General features: G+C 42.6%; 1 protein-coding gene across 1 annotated transcript in view; it reads left to right on the top strand.

Moving 5' to 3' along the window:
- slc9a7 (solute carrier family 9 member 7) overlaps positions 1-19653 on the top strand; it is a 140299-nt gene that overhangs the window by 84455 nt on the left and 36191 nt on the right. Inside the window, exon 13 of the mRNA XM_045697509.2 lies at positions 15713-15776. Within this exon, the coding sequence (XP_045553465.1) occupies positions 15713-15776 (64 nt within the window). The remainder of the gene's footprint in view (positions 1-15712; positions 15777-19653) is intronic.

Genomic DNA, 19653 nt, shown 5'->3' with positions numbered 1-19653 from the left:
AGGGTTTATATGGGATGTGACTGGGTTTATATGGGATGTGACTGGGTTTATATTGGATGTGATAGTATGACAGGGTTTATATGGGATGTGACTGGGTTTATATGGGATGTGACTGGGTTTATATGGGATGTGATAGTGTGACAGTGTTTATATGGGATGTGACAGGGTTTATATGGGATGTGACTGGGTTTATATGGGATGTGACAGGGTTTATATGGGATGTGGCTGGGTTTATATGGGATGTAATAGTATGACAGGGTTTATATGGGATGTGACTGGGTTTATATGGGATGTGATGGTGTGTCAGTGTTTATATGGGATGTGACAGGGTTTATATGGGATGTGACTGGGTTTATATGGGATGTGATAGTGTGACAGGGTTTATATGGGATGTGACTGGGTTTATATGGGATGTGACAGGGTTTATATGGGATGTGACAGGGTTTATATGGGATGTGACCGGGTTTATATGGGATGTGATAGGGTTTATATGGGATGTGACAGGGTTTATATGGGATGTGACAGGGTTTATATGGGATGTGACAGGGTTTATATGGGATGTGACTGGGTTTATATGGGATGTGACTGGGTTTATATGGGATGTGATAGGGTTTATATGGGATGTGATAGGGTTTATATGGGATGTGACTGGGTTTATATGGGATGTGACTGGGTTTATATGGGATGTGACTGGGTTTATATGGGATGTGACTGGGTTTATATGGGATGTGACTGGGTTTATATGGGATGTGACTGGGTTTATATGGGATGTGATAGGGTTTATATGGGATGTGACAGGGTTTATATTGGATGTGATAGGGTTTATATGGGATGTGATAGGGTTTATATGGGATGTGACTGGGTTTATATGGGATGTGACTGGGTTTATATGGGATGTGACTGGGTTTATATGGGATGTGACTGGGTTTATATGGGATGTGACTGGGTTTATATGGGATGTGACTGGGTTTATATGGGATGTGACAGGGTTTATATGGGATGTGATAGTATGACAGGGTTTATATGGGATGTGACTGGGTTTATATGGGATGTGACTGGGTTTATATGGGATGTGACTGGGTTTATATGGGATGTGACTGGGTTTATATGGGATGTGACTGGGTTTATATGGGATGTCATAGGGTTTATATGGGATGTGATAGGGTTTATATGGGATGTGACTGGGTTTATATTGGATGTGACTGGGTTTATATGGGATGTGACTGGGTTTATATGGGATGTGACTGGGTTTATATGGGATGTGACTGGGTTTATATGGGATATGACAGGGTTTATATGGGATGTGACTGGGTTTATATGGGGTTTGACAGGGTTTATATGGGATGTGACAGGGTTTATATGGGATGTGACTGGGTTTATATGGGATGTGACAGGGTTTATATGGGATGTGACTGGGTTTATATGGGATGTGACAGGGTTTATATGGGATGTGACTGGGTTTATATGGGATGTGACAGGGTTTATATGGGATGTGACTGGGTTTATATGGGATGTGACAGGGTTTATATGGGATGTGACAGGGTTTATATGGGATGTGATAGTGTGACAGGGTTTATATGGGATGTGACTGGGTTTATATGGAATGTGACATGGTTTATATGGGATGTGACAGGGTTTATATGGGATGTGCCAGGGTTTATATGGGATGTGACTGGGTTTATATGGGATGTGATAGTATGACAGGGTTTATATGGGATGTGACTGGGTTTATATGGGATGTGACAGGGTTTATATGGGATGTGACAGGGTTTATATGGGATGTGACTGGGTTTATATGGGATGTGACAGGGTTTATATGGGATGTGACTGGGTTTATATGGGATGTGCCTGGCTTTATATGGGATGTGATAGTATGACAGGGTTTATATGGGATGTGATAGTATGACAGGGTTTATATGGGATGTGACTGGGTTTATATGGGATGTGATAGTATCGCAGGGTTTATATGGGATGTGACAGGGTTTATATGGGATGTGACAGGGTTTATATGGGATGTGATAGTATGACAGGGTTTATATGGGATGTGATAGTATGACAGGGTTTATATGGGATGTGACTGGGTTTATATGGGATGTGACTGGGTTTATATGGGATGTGACAGGGTTTATATGGGATGTGCCTGGGTTTATATGGGATGTGACTGGGTTTATATGGGATGTGACTGGGTTTATATGGGATGTGACAGGGTTTATATGGGATGTGACTGGGTTTATATGTGATGTGACTGGGTTTATATGGGATGTGACAGGGTTTATATGGGATGTGACTGGGTTTATATGGGATGTGATAGGGTTTATATGGGATGTGATAGGGTTTATATGGGATGTGACTGGGTTTATATGGGATGTGACAGGGTTTATATGGGATGTGACAGTGTGACTGGGTTTATATGGGATGTGACTGGGTTTATATGGGATGTGACAGGGTTTATATGGGATGTGACTGGGTTTATATGGGATGTGACAGGGTTTATATGGGATGTGACTGGGTTTATATGGGATGTGACTGGGTTTATATGGGATGTGGCTGGGTTTATATGGGATGTGACTGGGTTTATATGGGATGTGACTGGGTTTATATGGGATGTGACAGGGTTTATATGGGATGTGATAGTATGACAGGGTTTATATGGGATGTGACTGGGTTTATATGGGATGTGACTGGGTTTATATGGGATGTGATAGTGTGACAGTGTTTATATGGGATGTGACAGGGTTTATATGGGATGTGACAGGGTTTATATGGGATGTGACAGGGTTTATATGGGATGTGATAGTGTGACAGGGTTTATATGGGATGTGACTGGGTTTATATGGAATGTGACAGGGTTTATATGGGATGTGACAGGGTTTATATGGGATGTGCCAGGGTTTATATGGGATGTGACTGGGTTTATATGGGATGTGATAGTATGACAGGGTTTATATGGGATGTGACTGGGTTTATATGGGATGTGACAGGGTTTATATGGGATGTGACAGGGTTTATATGGGATGTGACTGGGTTTATATGGGATGTGACTGGGTTTATATGGGATGTGACTGGGTTTATATGGGATGTGCCTGGCTTTATATGGGATGTGATAGTATGACAGGGTTTATATGGGATGTGATAGTATGACAGGGTTTATATGGGATGTGACTGGGTTTATATGGGATGTGATAGTATGACAGGGTTTATATGGGATGTGACAGGGTTTATATGGGATGTGACAGGGTTTATATGGGATGTGATAGTATGACAGGGTTTATATGGGATGTGATAGTATGACAGGGTTTATATGGGATGTGACTGGGTTTATATGGGATGTGACTGGGTTTATATGGGATGTGACAGGGTTTATATGGGATGTGCCTGGGTTTATATGGGATGTGACTGGGTTTATATGGGATGTGACTGGGTTTATATGGGATGTGACAGGGTTTATATGGGATGTGACTGGGTTTATATGTGATGTGACTGGGTTTATATGGGATGTGACAGGGTTTATATGGGATGTGACTGGGTTTATATGGGATGTGATAGGGTTTATATGGGATGTGATAGGGTTTATATGGGATGTGACAGGGTTTATATGGGATGTGACAGGGTTTATATGGGATGTGACAGGGTTTATATGGGATGTGACTGGGGTTATATGGGATGTGCCTGGCTTTATATGGGATGTGATAGTATGACAGGGTTTATATGGGATGTGATAGTATGACAGGGTTTATATGGGATGTGACTGGGTTTATATGGGATGTGACTGGGTTTATATGGGATGTGACTGGGTTTATATGGGATGTGACTGGGTTTATATGGGATGTCATAGGGTTTATATGGGATGTGATAGGGTTTATATGGGATGTGACTGGGTTTATATTGGATGTGACTGGGTTTATATGGGATGTGACTGGGTTTATATGGGATGTGACTGGGTTTATATGGGATGTGACTGGGTTTATATGGGATATGACAGGGTTTATATGGGATGTGACTGGGTTTATATGGGGTTTGACAGGGTTTATATGGGATGTGACAGGGTTTATATGGGATGTGACTGGGTTTATATGGGATGTGACAGGGTTTATATGGGATGTGACTGGGTTTATATGGGATGTGACAGGGTTTATATGGGATGTGACTGGGTTTATATGGGATGTGACAGGGTTTATATGGGATGTGACTGGGTTTATATGGGATGTGACAGGGTTTATATGGGATGTGACAGGGTTTATATGGGATGTGATAGTGTGACAGGGTTTATATGGGATGTGACTGGGTTTATATGGAATGTGACATGGTTTATATGGGATGTGACAGGGTTTATATGGGATGTGCCAGGGTTTATATGGGATGTGACTGGGTTTATATGGGATGTGATAGTATGACAGGGTTTATATGGGATGTGACTGGGTTTATATGGGATGTGACAGGGTTTATATGGGATGTGACAGGGTTTATATGGGATGTGACTGGGTTTATATGGGATGTGACAGGGTTTATATGGGATGTGACTGGGTTTATATGGGATGTGCCTGGCTTTATATGGGATGTGATAGTATGACAGGGTTTATATGGGATGTGATAGTATGACAGGGTTTATATGGGATGTGACTGGGTTTATATGGGATGTGATAGTATCGCAGGGTTTATATGGGATGTGACAGGGTTTATATGGGATGTGACAGGGTTTATATGGGATGTGATAGTATGACAGGGTTTATATGGGATGTGATAGTATGACAGGGTTTATATGGGATGTGACTGGGTTTATATGGGATGTGACTGGGTTTATATGGGATGTGACAGGGTTTATATGGGATGTGCCTGGGTTTATATGGGATGTGACTGGGTTTATATGGGATGTGACTGGGTTTATATGGGATGTGACAGGGTTTATATGGGATGTGACTGGGTTTATATGTGATGTGACTGGGTTTATATGGGATGTGACAGGGTTTATATGGGATGTGACTGGGTTTATATGGGATGTGATAGGGTTTATATGGGATGTGATAGGGTTTATATGGGATGTGACTGGGTTTATATGGGATGTGACAGGGTTTATATGGGATGTGACAGTGTGACTGGGTTTATATGGGATGTGACTGGGTTTATATGGGATGTGACAGGGTTTATATGGGATGTGACTGGGTTTATATGGGATGTGACAGGGTTTATATGGGATGTGACTGGGTTTATATGGGATGTGACTGGGTTTATATGGGATGTGACTGGGTTTATATGGGATGTGACTGGGTTTATATGGGATGTGACTGGGTTTATATGGGATGTGACAGGGTTTATATGGGATGTGATAGTATGACAGGGTTTATATGGGATGTGACTGGGTTTATATGGGATGTGACTGGGTTTATATGGGATGTGACTGGGTTTATATGGGATGTGACTGGGTTTATATGGGATGTGACTGGGTTTATATGGGATGTCATAGGGTTTATATGGGATGTGATAGGGTTTATATGGGATGTGACTGGGTTTATATGGGATGTGACTGGGTTTATATGGGATGTGACTGGGTTTATATGGGATGTGACTGGGTTTATATGGGATGTGACTGGGTTTATATGGGATATGACAGGGTTTATATGGGATGTGACTGGGTTTATATGGGGTTTGACAGGGTTTATATGGGATGTGACAGGGTTTATATGGGATGTGACTGGGTTTATATGGGATGTGACAGGGTTTATATGGGATGTGACTGGGTTTATATGGGATGTGACAGGGTTTATATGGGATGTGACTGGGTTTATATGGGATGTGACAGGGTTTATATGGGATGTGACTGGGTTTATATGGGATGTGACAGGGTTTATATGGGATGTGACAGGGTTTATATGGGATGTGATAGTGTGACAGGGTTTATATGGGATGTGACTGGGTTTATATGGAATGTGACAGGGTTTATATGGGATGTGACAGGGTTTATATGGGATGTGCCAGGGTTTATATGGGATGTGACTGGGTTTATATGGGATGTGATAGTATGACAGGGTTTATATGGGATGTGACTGGGTTTATATGGGATGTGACAGGGTTTATATGGGATGTGACAGGGTTTATATGGGATGTGACTGGGTTTATATGGGATGTGACAGGGTTTATATGGGATGTGACTGGGTTTATATGGGATGTGCCTGGCTTTATATGGGATGTGATAGTATGACAGGGTTTATATGGGATGTGATAGTATGACAGGGTTTATATGGGATGTGACTGGGTTTATATGGGATGTGATAGTATGACAGGGTTTATATGGGATGTGACAGGGTTTATATGGGATGTGACAGGGTTTATATGGGATGTGATAGTATGACAGGGTTTATATGGGATGTGATAGTATGACAGGGTTTATATGGGATGTGACTGGGTTTATATGGGATGTGACTGGGTTTATATGGGATGTGACAGGGTTTATATGGGATGTGCCTGGGTTTATATGGGATGTGACTGGGTTTATATGGGATGTGACTGGGTTTATATGGGATGTGACAGGGTTTATATGGGATGTGACTGGGTTTATATGTGATGTGACTGGGTTTATATGGGATGTGACAGGGTTTATATGGGATGTGACTGGGTTTATATGGGATGTGATAGGGTTTATATGGGATGTGATAGGGTTTATATGGGATGTGACAGGGTTTATATGGGATGTGACAGGGTTTATATGGGATGTGACAGGGTTTATATGGGATGTGACTGGGTTTATATGGGATGTGCCTGGCTTTATATGGGATGTGATAGTATGACAGGGTTTATATGGGATGTGATAGTATGACAGGGTTTATATGGGATGTGACTGGGTTTATATGGGATGTGATAGTATGACAGGGTTTATATGGGATGTGACAGGGTTTATATGGGATGTGACAGGGTTTATATGGGATGTGATAGTATGACAGGGTTTATATGGGATGTGATAGTATGACAGGGTTTATATGGGATGTGACTGGGTTTATATGGGATGTGATAGTATGACAGGGTTTATATGGGATGTGACTGGGTTTATATGGGATGTGACAGGGTTTATATGGGATGTGACAGGGTTTATATGGGATGTGACTGGGTTTATATGGGATGTGACAGGGTTTATATGGGATGTGACTGGGTTTATATGGGATGTGCCTGGCTTTATATGGGATGTGATAGTATGACAGGGTTTATATGGGATGTGATAGTATGACAGGGTTTATATGGGATGTGACTGGGTTTATATGGGATGTGATAGTATGACAGGGTTTATATGGGATGTGACAGGGTTTATATGGGATGTGACAGGGTTTATATGGGATGTGATAGTATGACAGGGTTTATATGGGATGTGATAGTATGACAGGGTTTATATGGGATGTGACTGGGTTTATATGGGATGTGACTGGGTTTATATGGGATGTGACAGGGTTTATATGGGATGTGCCTGGGTTTATATGGGATGTGACTGGGTTTATATGGGATGTGACTGGGTTTATATGGGATGTGACAGGGTTTATATGGGATGTGACTGGGTTTATATGTGATGTGACTGGGTTTATATGGGATGTGACAGGGTTTATATGGGATGTGACTGGGTTTATATGGGATGTGATAGGGTTTATATGGGATGTGATAGGGTTTATATGGGATGTGACAGGGTTTATATGGGATGTGACAGGGTTTATATGGGATGTGACAGGGTTTATATGGGATGTGACTGGCTTTATATGGGATGTGACGGGTTTATATGGGATGTGATAGGGTTTATATGGGATGTGATAGGGTTTATATGGGATGTGACTGGGTTTATATGGGATGTGACTGGGTTTATATGGGATGTGACTGGGTTTATATGGGATGTGACTGGGTTTATATGGGATGTGACTGGGTTTATATGGGATGTGATAGGGTTTATATGGGATGTGACAGGGTTTATATTGGATGTGATAGGGTTTATATGGGATGTGACTGGGTTTATATGGGATGTGACTGGGTTTATATGGGATGTGATAGGGTTTATATGGGATGTGATAGGGTTTATATGGGATGTGACTGGGTTTATATGGGATGTGACTGGGTTTATATGGGATGTGACTGGGTTTATATGGGATGTGACTGGGTTTATATGGGATGTGACTGGGTTTATATGGGATGTGACTGGGTTTATATGGAATGTGACTGGGTTTATATGGGATGTGATAGGGTTTATATGGGATGTGACAGGGTTTATATTGGATGTGACAGGGTTTATATGGGATGTGACTGGGTTTATATGGGATGTGACTGGGTTTATATGGGATGTGACAGGGTTTATATGGGATGTGACAGGGTTTATATGGGACGTGACTGGGTTTATATGGGATGTGACTGGGTTTATATGGGATGTGACTGGGTTTATATGGGATGTGACAGGGTTTATATGGGATGTGACAGGGTTTATATGGGATGTGATAGTGTGACAGGGTTTATATGGGATGTGACTGGGTTTATATGGAATGTGACAGGGTTTATATGGGATGTGACAGGGTTTATATGGGATGTGCCAGGGTTTATATGGGATGTGACTGGGTTTATATGGGATGTGATAGTATGACAGGGTTTATATGGGATGTGACTGGGTTTATATGGGATGTGACAGGGTTTATATGGGATGTGACAGGGTTTATATGGGATGTGACTGGGTTTATATGGGATGTGACAGGGTTTATATGGGATGTGACTGGGTTTATATGGGATGTGCCTGGCTTTATATGGGATGTGATAGTATGACAGGGTTTATATGGGATGTGATAGTATGACAGGGTTTATATGGGATGTGACTGGGTTTATATGGGATGTGATAGTATGACAGGGTTTATATGGGATGTGACAGGGTTTATATGGGATGTGACAGGGTTTATATGGGATGTGATAGTATGACAGGGTTTATATGGGATGTGATAGTATGACAGGGTTTATATGGGATGTGACTGGGTTTATATGGGATGTGACTGGGTTTATATGGGATGTGACAGGGTTTATATGGGATGTGCCTGGGTTTATATGGGATGTGACTGGGTTTATATGGGATGTGACTGGGTTTATATGGGATGTGACAGGGTTTATATGGGATGTGACTGGGTTTATATGTGATTTGACTGGGTTTATATGGGATGTGACAGGGTTTATATGGGATGTGACTGGGTTTATATGGGATGTGATAGGGTTTATATGGGATGTGATAGGGTTTATATGGGATGTGACAGGGTTTATATGGGATGTGACAGGGTTTATATGGGATGTGACAGGGTTTATATGGGATGTGACTGGGTTTATATGGGATGTGCCTGGCTTTATATGGGATGTGATAGTATGACAGGGTTTATATGGGATGTGATAGTATGACAGGGTTTATATGGGATGTGACTGGGTTTATATGGGATGTGATAGTATGACAGGGTTTATATGGGATGTGACAGGGTTTATATGGGATGTGACAGGGTTTATATGGGATGTGATAGTATGACAGGGTTTATATGGGATGTGATAGTATGACAGGGTTTATATGGGATGTGACTGGGTTTATATGGGATGTGATAGTATGACAGGGTTTATATGGGATGTGACTGGGTTTATATGGGATGTGACAGGGTTTATATGGGATGTGACAGGGTTTATATGGGATGTGACTGGGTTTATATGGGATGTGACAGGGTTTATATGGGATGTGACTGGGTTTATATGGGATGTGCCTGGCTTTATATGGGATGTGATAGTATGACAGGGTTTATATGGGATGTGATAGTATGACAGGGTTTATATGGGATGTGACTGGGTTTATATGGGATGTGATAGTATGACAGGGTTTATATGGGATGTGACAGGGTTTATATGGGATGTGACAGGGTTTATATGGGATGTGATAGTATGACAGGGTTTATATGGGATGTGATAGTATGACAGGGTTTATATGGGATGTGACTGGGTTTATATGGGATGTGACTGGGTTTATATGGGATGTGACAGGGTTTATATGGGATGTGCCTGGGTTTATATGGGATGTGACTGGGTTTATATGGGATGTGACTGGGTTTATATGGGATGTGACAGGGTTTATATGGGATGTGACTGGGTTTATATGTGATGTGACTGGGTTTATATGGGATGTGACAGGGTTTATATGGGATGTGACTGGGTTTATATGGGATGTGATAGGGTTTATATGGGATGTGATAGGGTTTATATGGGATGTGACAGGGTTTATATGGGATGTGACAGGGTTTATATGGGATGTGACAGGGTTTATATGGGATGTGACTGGCTTTATATGGGATGTGACGGGTTTATATGGGATGTGATAGGGTTTATATGGGATGTGATAGGGTTTATATGGGATGTGACTGGGTTTATATGGGATGTGACTGGGTTTATATGGGATGTGACTGGGTTTATATGGGATGTGACTGGGTTTATATGGGATGTGACTGGGTTTATATGGGATGTGATAGGGTTTATATGGGATGTGACAGGGTTTATATTGGATGTGATAGGGTTTATATGGGATGTGACTGGGTTTATATGGGATGTGACTGGGTTTATATGGGATGTGATAGGGTTTATATGGGATGTGATAGGGTTTATATGGGATGTGACTGGGTTTATATGGGATGTGACTGGGTTTATATGGGATGTGACTGGGTTTATATGGGATGTGACTGGGTTTATATGGGATGTGACTGGGTTTATATGGGATGTGACTGGGTTTATATGGGATGTGACTGGGTTTATATGGGATGTCATAGGGTTTATATGGGATGTGATAGGGTTTATATGGGATGTGACTGGGTTTATATGGGATGTGACTGGGTTTATATGGGATGTGACTGGGTTTATATGGGATGTGACTGGGTTTATATGGGATGTGACTGGGTTTATATTGGATATGACAGGGTTTATATGGGATGTGACTGGGTTTATATGGGGTTTGACAGGGTTTATATGGGATGTGACAGGGTTTATATGGGATGTGACTGGGTTTATATGGGATGTGACAGGGTTTATATGGGATGTGACAGGGTTTATATGGGACGTGACTGGGTTTATATGGGATGTGACTGGGTTTATATGGGATGTGACTGGGTTTATATGGGATGTGACAGGGTTTATATGGGATGTGACAGGGTTTATATGGGATGTGATAGTGTGACAGGGTTTATATGGGATGTGACTGGGTTTATATGGAATGTGACAGGGTTTATATGGGATGTGACAGGGTTTATATGGGATGTGCCAGGGTTTATATGGGATGTGACTGGGTTTATATGGGATGTGATAGTATGACAGGGTTTATATGGGATGTGACTGGGTTTATATGGGATGTGACAGGGTTTATATGGGATGTGACAGGGTTTATATGGGATGTGACTGGGTTTATATGGGATGTGGCAGGGTTTATATGGGATGTGACTGGGTTTATATGGGATGTGCTTGGCTTTATATGGGATGTGATAGTATGACAGGGTTTATATGGGATGTGATAGTATGACAGGGTTTATATGGGATGTGACTGGGTTTATATGGGATGTGATAGTATGACAGGGTTTATATGGGATTTGACAGGGTTTATATGGGATGTGACAGGGTTTATATGGGATGTGATAGTATGACAGGGTTTATATGGGATGTGATAGTATGACAGGGTTTATATGGGATGTGACTGGGTTTATATGGGATGTGACTGGGTTTATATGGGATGTGACAGGGTTTATATGGGATATGCCTGGGTTTATATGGGATGTGACTGGGTTTATATGGGATGTGACTGGGTTTATATGGGATGTGACAGGGTTTATATGGGATGTGACTGGGTTTATATGGGATGTGATAGGGTTTATATGGGATGTGATAGGGTTTATATGGGATGTGATAGGGTTTATATGGGATGTGACTGGGTTTATATGGGATGTGACTGGGTTTATATGGGATGTGACAGGGTTTATATGGGATGTGACAGTGTGACTGGGTTTATATGGGATGTGACTGGGTTTATATGGGATGTGACTGGGTTTATATGGGATGTGACTGGGTTTATATGGGATGTGACTGGGTTTATATGGGATGTGACTGGGTTTATATGGGATGTGACTGGGTTTATATGGGATGTGATAGTGTGACTGGGTTTATATGGGATGTGACTGGGTTTATATGGGATGTGCCTGGGTTTATATGGGATGTGATAGTATGACAGGGTTTATATGGGATATGACTGGGTTTATATGGGATGTGACTGGGTTTATATGGGATGTGATAGTATGACAGGGTTTATATGGGATGTGACAGGGTTTATATGGGATGTGACAGGGTTTATATGGGATGTGATAGTATGACAGGGTTTATATGGGATGTGATAGGGTTTATATGGAATGTGACAGGGTTTATATGGGATGTGACTGGGTTTATATGGGCTGTGACTGGGTTTATATGGGATGTGACTGGGTTTATATGGGATGTGACAGGGTTTATATGGGATGTGCCAGGGTTTATATGGGATGTGACTGGGTTTATATGGGATGTGACAGTATGACAGGGTTTATATGGGATGTGATAGTATGACAGGGTTTATATGGGATGTGACTGGGTTTATATGGGATGTGACAGGGTTTATATGGGATGTGATAGTATGACAGGGTTTATATGGGATGTGACAGGGTTTATATGGGATGTGACTGGGTTTATATGGGATGTGATAGTGTGACAGGGTTTATATGGGATGTGACTGGGTTTATATGGGATGTCACTGGGTTTATATGGGATGTGACTGGTTGTTGTGTGTTGACTGATTGAACTAAACCACTCATGGCTTTATGCCATGCTATTTAATCCCAATCGCCATCTGGTTCCCTATTCAATATGTGATCTGATTGGTCATAGCTCTGCTGCAGGGACAGGGACCCAATCAAATTTAAGCAGAGCATCCAATCGATCTGATGAAACTATATTCTGTTATTGTTTTCTGCACAGCAGTCAGGTGGTCAGATTGTTCCACAGGTTTATGAACATGGCATCAACCAGTGAAATGGATGACAGGTTTGTTCCCAAAATCTGTGTCCAAAATGGCACCCTATTCCCTATATAGTGCCCTATGTTAGCACCCTATTCCCTATATAGTGCCCTATGGTGGCACCCTGTTCCCTATATAGTGCCCTATGGTAGCACCCTATTCCCTATATAGTGCCCTATGGTGGCACCCTATTCCCTATATAGTGCCCTATGGTGGCACCCTGTTCCCTATATAGTGCCCTATGGTGGCACCCTATTCCCTATATAGTGCCCTATGTTAGCACCCTATTCCCTATATAGTGCCCTATGGTGGCACCCTGTTCCCTATATATTGCCCTATGGTGGCACCCTGTTCCCTATATAGTGCCCTTATAATAGTGTAGTAGGATTCAATCTTAGTCCTGTATTGATGCTTTGCCTGTTTGATGGTTCGTCTGAGGGCATAGCAGGATTTCTTTTAAGCATCCAGATTAGTCTCCTGCTCCTTGAAAGCGGCAGCTCTAGCCTTTAGCTCAGTGCGGATGTTGCCTGTAATCCATGGCTTCTGGTTGGGATATGTACGTACGGTCACTGTGGGGACGACGTCGTTGATGCACTTATTGATGAAGCCGGTGACTGAGGTGGTGGACTCCTCAATGCCATTGGATGAATCCCGGGAACATATTCCTGTCTGTGCAGCAAAACAGTCCTGTAGTTTAGCATCTGCTTCATCTGACCACTTTCGTATTGAGCGAGAGATTGGTACTTCCTGCTTTAGTTTGTTTTGTGTGTTTTGTGTGTACATTGATGAGGAAATGTGTTTATTTAGTCCATTTTAGAATAAGGCTGTAATGTATCAAAATGTGAAGGGATCGCAATACTTTCCGAAGGCACCGTATGAACATGAAGGCAGGGTAAAGTGACATCAGGATAGATAATAATAAGGTATTTGAGGTAGATATGTCCATGAAGGCAGGGTAAAGTGACATCAGGATAGATAATAATAAGGTATTTGAGGTAGATATGTACATGAAGGCAGGGTAAAGTGACTAGGCATCAGGATAGATAATAATAAGGTATTTGAGGTAGATATGAACATAAAGGCAGGGTAAAGTGACTAGGCATCAGGATAGATAATAATAAGGTATTTGAGGTAGATATGAACATAAAGGCAGGGTAAAGTGACTAGGCATCAGGATAGATAATAATAAGGTATTTGAGGTAGATATGAACATAAAGGCAGGGTAAAGTGACATCAGGATAGATAATAATAAGGTATTTGAGGTAGATATGAACATAAAGGCAGGGTAAAGTGACATCAGGATAGATAATAATAAGGTATTTGAGGTAGATATGAACATAAAGGCAGGGTAAAGTGACTAGGCATCAGGATAGATAATAATAAGGTATTTGAGGTAGATATGTACATGAAGGCAGGGTAAAGTGACATCAGGATAGATAATAATAAGGTATTTGAGGTAGATATGAACATAAAGGCAGGGTAAAGTGACATCAGGATAGATAATAATAAGGTATTTGAGGTAGATCATGTTTTGACTCTTTTCAGCGCTTTGGCCAATTCCTGTATCTGTTCATCTAATCTATGTTCCTGCCCTTTGGATATTCCTGATAAAACAGCTGATAAAATGCAGTGGTTAGGCATTAGGATGCCGGCTTTGTGTTTATCAATTCACCTAATGTGTCCCAATAGGGCTTGGACTAACCTCTATCTTACTGCTATTGTTACTACAGACGTATCTTGTTCAAACATTCAAACTCACACACACCCTACGGCCTCACGGCCACCGCAGCTGGGCCTTCGGGGGGGGGGGGTTCGGGGGGGGGGGGGGTGTTAGCTGGGTGGCCCTTCGGGGGGGGGGGGGTTTAGCTGGGTGGGCCTTCGGGGGGGGGGGGGGGTTTAGCTGGGTGGTCCTTGGGGGGGGGGGGGGGGGGGGTTAGCTGGATCGTTGTGGTGGACTGTTCACATGAGGCTTTATGTCTGATTGACATAATGGCAGTATGTGTACTGCAGTGAATCTGTGGGCTAAAGGTAAGATACTGTTATATCAGGCCTTTAACCTGACCTGACCTCTCTACAGCGTCAGAGTGGATATCTTTAACCTGTCCTGGTCTCTCTACAGGGTCAGAGTGGATATCTTTAACCTGTCCTGGTCTCTCTACAGGGTCAGAGTGGATATCTTTAACCTGTCCTGGTCTCTCTACAGGGTCAGAGTGGATATCTTTAACCTGTCCTGGTCTCTCTACAGGGTCAGAGTGGATATCTTTAACCTGTCCTGGTCTCTCTACAGGGTCAGAGTGGATATCTTTAACCTGTCCTGGTCTCTCTACAGGGTCAGAGTGGATATCTTTAACCTGTCCTGGTCTCTCTACAGGGTCAGAGTGGATATCTTTAACCTGTCCTGGTCTCTCTACAGGGTCAGAGTGGATATCTTTAACCTGTCCTGGTCTCTCTACAGGGTCAGAGTGGATATCTTTAACCTGTCCTGGTCTCTCTACAGGGTCAGAGTGGATATCTTTAACCTGTCCTGGTCTCTCTACAGGGTCAGAGTGGATATCTTTAACCTGTCCTGGTCTCTCTACAGGGTCAGAGTGGATATCTTTAACCTGTCCTGGTCTCTCTACAGGGTCAGAGTGGATATCTTTAACCTGTCCTGACCTCTCTCTACAGGGTCGGAGTGGACCCAGATCAAGACCTGCAACAATGTGGAGATAACTTCCAGCTCTTTCAAGGGGTGAGTCTATGGTTCTGTCCTCAATGGAACCCTATTCCCTATATAGTGCACTACTTTATACCAGGGCCCATCTGTTTATCTCTGTGTGTCCCATTGTCCCCTCTACTGACTACATTACTCTAGACCAGGGGTTCCAAACCTTTTCAATCGGAAGGGGGGGGGGGGTGCACCATGTCTATGGCACAAGTACTGTTCCCTCTGGTTATTCCAGTATTGTTCCCTCTGGTTATTCCAGTACTGTTCCCTCTGGTTATTCCAGTACTGTTCCCTCTGGTTATTCCAGTACTGTTCCCTCTGGTTATTCCAGTACTGTTCCCTCTGGTTATTCCAGTACTGTTCCCTCTGGTTATTCCAGTACCTCTCCCTCTGGTTATTCCAGTACTGTTCCCTCTGGTTATTCCAGTACTGTTCCCTCTGGTTATTCCAGTACCTCTCCCTCTGGTTATTCCAGTACTGTTCCCTCTGGTTATTCCAGTACCTCTCCCTCTGGTTATTCCAGTACTGTTCCCTCTGGTTATTCCAGTACTGTTCCCTCTGGTTATTCCAGTACTGTTCCCTCTGGTTATTCCAGTACTGTTCCCTCTGGTTATTCCAGTACTGTTCCCTCTGGTTATTCAAGCATTGTTCATGACACCATCTGTTCCCTTTTGTTGGTGGATTTTTTTGTTGCATTGTTACAGTTTATTACCTGTAATTCTACACAATTTTGTCATTGTGATGCGAAGAATCCTTTGCAGTTTTAAAAGCACATTTTCTTGGAATTCTATACATTTTTTTTCCCTGTCTAATGTGTATTCCTGTGATATTTGAGTGACAAGAAAAATACAACAATATCTATGTGGTAAAAAACCTAACTGGTCTGTAGGCTGGTTGATCTGGACATTTCTGACAAGTTATAAATATCTCTCTAAGAGGAACTGGTAATGCACCACCTTGTGCTTTCTGCTATTACAACTCTCAAGAGGAAGTTCAAGACTCTTCTACCCTGTCCTCCACTAGAGATATATAAACCGTTCTGGCATCAGGGGAAAGAGACTCCTCTTCATCAGCCATCTTTGATATCACTTCCTCTTCTACTGGTTGTCGGATATTGTGGTTAGTTCAGGGTTCATGGCCTATCAGGGTAAGACTGAAACAGTCAAAGTTGTTTCCTGTGTGTCTTGGCTCTTTGAACAGCCCTTGAGCGCATCAGACTCTAAAACACTCACTACAAGACAAAGGAGCTGATCGTGGACTACAGGAAAAGAAGGGCCAAACAGGATGTTAATGGGGGCCAAGTTCCTTTGTGTCCACATCACCAACAAACTATCATGGTCCAAACACGCCAAGACAGTCGTGAAGAGGGCACGACAACACCTTTTCCCCCATCAGGAGACTGAAAAGATTTGGCATGGGGTCCTCAGATCCTCAAAAAGTTCTACAGCTGCACCATCAAGAGCATCCTGACTGGTTGCATCACCTGCCTGGTATGGCAACTGCTCGGCAAGGCACTACAGAGGGTAGTGTGTACGGCACAGTACATCCCTGGGGCCAAGCTTCCTGCCATCCAGGACCTATATAATAGGCAGAGGAAGGCCCTAAAAATTGTCAAGGACTCCAGTCACCCAAGTCATAGACTGTTCTCTCTGTTACCGCACGGCAAGCCGTACCGAAGCACTAGGTCCAAAAGGATTAGCTTCTATCCCCAAGCCATAAGACTGCTGAACAGTTAATCAAATGGACTGCATTATTGGTTACAGGTTAGTAAGTAAGCATTTCACTTTGAGGTCTACTACACCTGTTGTATTCAGCATTTTACTGTGAGGTCTACTACACCTGTTGTATTCAGCATTTCACTGTAAGGTCTACTACACCTGTTGTATTCAGCATTTCACTGTAAGGTCTACTACACCTGTTGTATTCAGCATTTCACTGTGAGGTCTACTACACCTGTTGTATTCAGCATTTCACTGTGAGGTCTACTACACCTGTTGTATTCAGCATTTCACTGTAAGGTCTACTACACCTGTTGTATTCAGCATTTCACTGTGAGGTCTACTACACCTGTTGTATTCAGCATTTCACTGTAAGGTCTACTACACCTGTTGTATTCAGCATTTCACTGTAAGGTCTACTACACCTGTTGTATTCAGCATTTCACTGTAAGGTCTACACCTGTTGTATTCGGCACATGTGACAAAAAACATTTGAATTGATTTGAAACAACTGACTCTATACAGAGCCTTCAGAGGGTCTTCACACCCCTTGACTTATTCAACATTTTTTTTGTGTCACAGCCTGAATTCAAAATGGATTAAATAAACACACATTTCTCACCCATCTACACACCACATAATAAAATGAAAACGTTTTTTTGAAATGTTAGATTTTTGGGGGGAAAATGAAGTACAGAAATATCTAATTGATGTAAGTATTCAGGCAATACATGTTAGAATCACCTTTGACAGCTGTGAGTGTTTCTGGGTAATTCTCTAAGAATTTTCCATACCTGGATGCTACAACATTTGCCCATTTATTCTTTTCAAAATTCATCACGCTCTGTCAAATTGGTTGTTGATCATTGCTAGAAAAACATTTTAAAGTCTTGCCATAGATTTTCAAGTGGGTTTAAGTCAAAACTCGGCCACTCAGGAACATTCACTGTCTTCTTGGTAAGCAACTCCAGTGTATATTTGGCCTTGTGTTTTAGGTTATTGTCCCGCTGAAAGGTGAATTCATCTCCCAGTGTCTGGTAGAAAGCAGACTGAACCAGGTTTTCTTCTAGGATTTACCCTGTACTTAGCTCTAATCCTTTTCTTTTTTATCCTGGAAAACTCCCCAGTCGTTAAAGATTACAAGCATACCCATAACATGATGCAGCCACCACTATGTTTGAAAATATGAAGAGTGGTACTCTGATGTTTTGTATTGGATTTGCCCCAAACATAACACTTTGTATTCAGGACATGTGAATTGCCACAAAATGTATTTCCATGTGAAAATGTTATGGGATTTGCTCCATTGGTTTTGTTGGTAGGCCTACATTATGCTCAAATAGCCTATTGGCTACTGTCTAAAACTGTCAGGGTTCAGCTTATTGGCTACTGAAACTGTCAGGGTTCAGCCTATTGGCTACTGTCTATAACTGTCAGGGTTCAGCCTATTGGCTACTGTCTATAACTGTCAGGGTTCAGCCTATTGGCTACTGTCTATAACTGTCAGGGTTCAGCCTATTGGCTACTGAAACTGTCAGGGTTCAGCCTATTGGCTACTGTCTATAACTGTCAGGGTTCAGCCTATTGGCTACTGAAACTGTCAGGGTTCAGCCTATTGGCTACTGTCTGAAACTGTCAGGGTTCAGCCTATTGGCTACTGTCTGAAACTGTCAGGGTTCAGCCTATTGGCTACTGTCTAAAACTGTAAGGGTTCAGCCTATTGGCTACTGTCTATAACTGTCAGGGTTCAGTCTATTGGCTACTGTCTGAAACTGTCAGGGTTCAGCCTATTGGCTACTGTCTATAACTGTCAGGGTTCTACCCCTGGTGTATAGGGTCCAGCAACAGGGTTGTCTACCCCTGGTGTATAGGGTCCAGGAACAGGGTTGTCCACCCCTGGTGTATAGGGTCCAGGAACAGGGTTGTCCACCCCTGGTGTATAGGGTATGGGAACAGGGTTGTCTACCCCTGGTGTATAGGGTCCAGGAACAGGGTTGTCTAACCCTGGTGTATAGGGTCCAGGAACAGGGTCGTCTACCCCTGGTGTATAGGGTCCAGCAACAGGGTTGTCCACCCCTGGTGTATAGGGTCCAGGAACAGGGTTGTCCACCCCTGGTGTATAGGGTATGGGAACAGGGTTGTCTACCCCTGGTGTATAGGGTATGGGAACAGGGTTGTCTACC

This window comes from Salmo salar, chromosome 16, assembly GCF_965601325.2.
Source record: "Salmo salar chromosome 16, fSalSal1, whole genome shotgun sequence".
NCBI classification, from domain to species: Eukaryota; Metazoa; Chordata; class Actinopteri; order Salmoniformes; family Salmonidae; genus Salmo; species Salmo salar.
The sequence above is the reverse complement of the archived record's forward strand: the minus strand, read 5'-3'. Positions and strand labels throughout refer to the sequence as shown.